Source organism: Oncorhynchus mykiss, chromosome 27 (assembly GCF_013265735.2).
Source record: "Oncorhynchus mykiss isolate Arlee chromosome 27, USDA_OmykA_1.1, whole genome shotgun sequence".
In the NCBI taxonomy this organism is placed as follows: Eukaryota; Metazoa; Chordata; class Actinopteri; order Salmoniformes; family Salmonidae; genus Oncorhynchus; species Oncorhynchus mykiss.
Window position 1 is genome coordinate 16622542 of NC_048591.1, and position 5076 is coordinate 16627617.

The 5076-nt window shown below is 41.0% G+C and overlaps 1 protein-coding gene across 1 annotated transcript; it reads left to right on the forward strand.

Annotated features, from left to right (window-relative positions):
* Positions 1-4811, forward strand: LOC110507100 (olfactory receptor 6N1-like). Its single transcript, XM_036964634.1, has 2 exons — positions 1-925; positions 4703-4811. The coding sequence occupies exons 1-2, from the start codon at positions 27-29 to the stop codon at positions 4809-4811; spliced, it is 1008 nt and encodes a 335-aa protein (XP_036820529.1). The 5' UTR covers positions 1-26.
* The last annotated feature ends 265 nt before the right edge of the window (positions 4812-5076 follow it).

Below are 5076 nucleotides of genomic sequence, written 5' to 3' on the forward strand. Positions count from 1 at the left end.
CCAGAGGAAGAAAATTAACAAAAGCTATGGAGAACTCAACCCAAGTCAAGTTATTTTATCTCTTTGGCTTACAAGAGACATTTAACAACAAATCTATTTATTTTTTCTTGTCTCTTGTCACATACCTTCTCATCATCACTGTGAATCTGACTCTGATCATAACAATCATTCAGGTGAAAGGTCTCCATGAGCCCATGTATATCTTTCTGTGTAGTCTATGTGTCAATGGATTGTATGGAACTGCTGGTTTCTACCCCAAGTTGTTACTGGACCTTCAGTCAGATGTTCAGGTGATATCTTATGGTGGATGTTTGACTCAAACCTATGTAATATACACATCTGTCCTGTGTGAAATGTCTACTCTGACAGTGATGTCTTACGACAGGTATGTGGCAATATGCAGACCACTACTATATCATACCATTGTGACATCTTTAACTGTTAGAAAGTTACTCTTATTTTCTTGGTGTTATCCTTTATTTATATCACTAATAGCACTTAGTTTAACCGCCAGACTTCCTTTGTGTGGATCTCGCATTGATAAGATCTTCTGTGACAATCCATCTATACTGAAACATGCATGTTCACCAATAACCATCAACCAGATTTTGAACAAATGTATGATTTTGGTTCATGTTTTACAGTTACTTTTCATTGTATTTTCTTACTGTCAGATTGTAAGGAATTGTGTAAAGTCAACTAAGGGAAGGATTAAGTTCACACAGACATGTGTGCCACATTTATTAACAATATTTATTTTCATCACAGTGACCCTGTTTGACACGTTGCAAGGGTGGAATAATGTAAATATTACACTAAATATGCGTAATGCAATGGCTGTACAATTCCTTGTTATACCACCTGTCTTAAACCCTCTCATATATGGACTTAACCTCCAGAAGATTCGAAGAGCAGTTTTCAGAAAGTGTAATGCACATAAAATCATTGATATGAAACGTTAGGTATATGATCTTACACAACAGAGAGACTTCGTCATATCAGAAGTCAACAAAAATAAAGGTAAAATCTGCTAAACTGTTGCATGGTTAAATGGCGCCCAATTCTTGATACCTTTCGCAAGTTCCGCAACTTTGGTTTTAGAAGTGTAGGGGGGGGGGACATAACCTGGCAGGGGGTTTGGGGGCCCTCCCTAAATTTTCTGGGGCATCTAATGCTAATTTCCTGCATTTCTACTAGTGCTGTACACAACAACAACAAAACTCTTGGTCAACCAAGCGTAGTCTTTTCTTTCGACCAATCAATCTGTCTAGATTTTAAAACATGTATTTTTCCATAGACAGACACATCTGATGTGCCTTTTTATCTTACCATTTCTACCAACCTGCGTGAGAGTTATGATTTTCAAAGGCAAATATCGTGGAACACTTTCATTTAATTTATAATAGTCTTTCTATCTCAAAAACATTGTCTGTGGTTAATCTACATTCTACAATAGTAATCTAAATACAAATCTAAAAGGAACTTTTATTGCCACTGCCAACTATGTAAAAAAAAAGTATACATAAAGCCATCACATAAAAACATTGAGAAATATCCTGATGAATATAAATAACCTATAAATCACATTTTCTAGGCATGACCTGTCTTCAACGAACTCTAACATTGTATCAACTATCAACTGGGTCAGGTATTTTATGACGTTTCCACTGGATCAGAGCATTACATGTTTCCATTTCATGCCAATTGGTTATCGAAAGAGAGAGATGGAAATATTGTTCTATCACTTTGAGGAACTATTGTCATTCTCAATTGATTCTAAAAACAGACTTTGTTTACTTGCTGTTTGAGGTGAAGAAAACAAACTTTGAGAAGCTCCACAGTTCATTAGTGGTGGTGAGTTAAGACAATCAGAAATACTATCAGACATCCCCAAATGGGCACATTTATAGGCCTACATTTACACACAGGCCAGGTAGACTAGTCATACTTCTATATACGTAATCAGGTGTCATGCCTTGCCCTTTTGGGTAAGGATCATAGGCGCCAAGTTCCCCCCCTCTCTCACTCTCTCTCCCACCATAGTTTTATGATGGTCGGAAATACCTACAGGAAAACTCTCTCTCCCACCATAGTTTTATGATGGTCAGAAATACCTACAGGAAAACTCTCTCTCCCACCATAGTTTTATGATGGTCAGAAATACCTACAGGAAAACTCTCTCTCCCACCATAGTTTTATGATGGTCAGAAATACCTACAGGAAAACTCTCTCTCCCACTCTTTCAGAAATGGAAGTTAAATCCCTTTGTTACAACAGGGAGAAGTTGCAGTACGGTAACATCAAAAGGTTGAATAATGGAACAATATTTCTGTAATCCAAAGAGTTGGAAGGGTCCCGTGGGTACTTAAAGAACAATTATGTCAGATCAGTTGTTTTGTGATCTCATTAAGGACGGTATAACAACATAACTGTATCTCTGAATGTATATATTTCCGAGTTGTCAGTTTTACATCCAAATGTTGTGGAATTCCTGCGATTAAATATGAAACTATTTGTGAAAAGATAGTGAGAACATTGCTTTTCATGTAAAGTTTATCAAGTCAGTAACCACACCCATGTGATTACAGACATTATTCCAAACGTAGTCGAACGCCCTTTTCCCCCAAGTGATTAAAAGGATTCACTGAAGAATTCACATCTTAGACCAAAACAAGCCATGTTGCTGCCGTTGTGTGAAGTGGTTCCAGCTGAATACATTACAAATGGTTTTAAAACGACAAGACCAGAAAATGGTAAGACACTCTGAAACTCTCTTGAGTGAAGAAGATGAAGACTACACAGGAACATTCAGTCTGCAGCTGTTTAAGTACTCTTAGTCTAGTAAAAGTGACGAGAACCACCGGGTGGCACTCTGAAAGATCCATTCTAAAGGACATTTCCCTATCAAACGACCATTGGTACGTCTGATTTACCCTTTATAACAGAGCCCACTGAAAAAGCCACAACTTCGAAAGACTTTGATCTCTGCTGGACAGAGATTTCTGTCGAGTTACTCCCCAGACGGACAAGACATACAGTGCCTTGCGAAAGTATTCGGCCCCCTTGAACTTTGCGACCTTTTGCCACATTTCAGGCTTCAAACATAAAGATATAAAACTGTATTTTTTTGTGAAGAATCAACAACAAGTGGGACACAATCATTAAGTGGAACGACATTTATTGGATATTTCAAACTTTTTTAACAAATCAAAAACTGAAAAATTGGGCGTGCAAAATTATTCAGCCCCTTTACTTTCAGTGCAGCAAACTCTCTCCAGAAGTTCAGTGAGGATCTCTGAATGATCCAATGTTGACCTAAATGACTAATGATGATAAATACAATCCACCTGTGTGTAATCAAGTCTCCGTATAAATGCACCTGCACTTTGATAGTCTCAGAGGTCCGTCAAAAGCGCAGAGAGCATCATGAAGAACAAGGAACACACCAGGCAGGTCCGAGATACTGTTGTGAAGAAATTTAAAGCCGGATTTGGATACAAAAAGATTTCCCAAGCTTTAAACATCCCAAGGAGCACTGTGCAAGCGATAATATTGAAATGGAAGGAGTATCAGACCACTGCAAATCTACCAAGACCTGGCCGTCCCTCTAAACTTTCAGCTCATACAAGGAGAAGACTGATCAGAGATGCAGCCAAGAGGCCCATGATCACTCTGGATGAACTGCAGAGAGCTACAGCTGAGGTGGGAGACTCTGTCCATAGGACAACAATCAGTCGTATATTGCACAAATCTGGCCTTTATGGAAGAGTGGCAAGAAGAAAGCCATTTCTTAAAGATATCCATAAAAAGTGTAGTTTAAAGTTTGCCACAAGCCACCTGGGAGACACACCAAACATGTGGAAGAAGGTGCTCTGGTCAGATGAAACCAAAATGGAACTTTTTGGCAACAATGCAAAACGTTATGTTTGGCGTAAAAGCAACACAGCTGAACACACCATCCCCACTGTCAAACATGGTGGTGGCAGCATCATGGTTTGGGCCTGCTTTTCTTCAGCAGGGACAGGGAAGAGGGTTAAAATTGATGGGAAGATGGATGGAGCCAAATACAGGACCATTCTGGAAGAAAACCTGATGGAGTCTGCAAAAGACCTGAGACTGGGACGGAGATTTGTCTTCCAACAAGACAATGATCCAAAACATAAAGCAAAATCTACAATGGAATGGTTCAAAAATAAACATATCCAGGTGTTAGAATGGCCAAGTCAAAGTCCAGACCTGAATCCAATCGAGAATCTGTGGAAAGAACTGAAAACTGCTGTTCACAAATGCTCTCCATCCAACTTCACTGAGCTCGAGCTGTTTTGCAAGGAGGAATGGGAAAAAATGTCAGTCTCTCGATGTGCAAAACTGATAGAGACATACCCCAAGCGACTTACAGCTGTAATCGCAGCAAAAGGTGGCGCTACAAAGTATTAACTTAAGGGGGCTGAATAATTTTGCACGCCCAATTTTTCAGTTTTTGATTTGTTAAAAAAGTTTGAAATATCCAATAAATGTCGTTCCACTTCATGATTGTGTCCATGGCTCTCCATCAGGAACCTCCCTCTCTGCCTGTCCTGCCGGAAGCTGAGCCCCCGGTTTCTGGGCCCCTTCAAAGTCCTCCGGAGGGTCAATGAGGTAACCTATCGTTTAGAACTCTCCACCAACTGCCTGTCTCACCCTGCTTTCATGTTTCCCTCAGGCTGGTGATTCCTGGTCCCCTGGATGACGCCATCCCCTGCAACACCCCTCCCCCTCCCATGGACATCGAGGGGACCCCCGCCTATGTTAAGCCCCTCGTGGACTCCTGATGTCATGGAGGTTGGCTCCAGTACCTGGTAGACTAGGAGGGGTACGGTCCTGAGGAGCGCTCTTGGGTCCACATCCTGGACCCCAACATCATCCGTGATTTCCATCTCTGCTGTCCAGACTGGCCTGCTCCTCGCCTTAGGGGCCACGGTCAGCCCGACATCGCCGGTCTACTAGCCACCAGTCCTGGCAACAATCATTGCGCACACCTGCTCCCAATCGTTAAGCACATCTGGACATCATCACCACCATGATTACTCTCCCTTC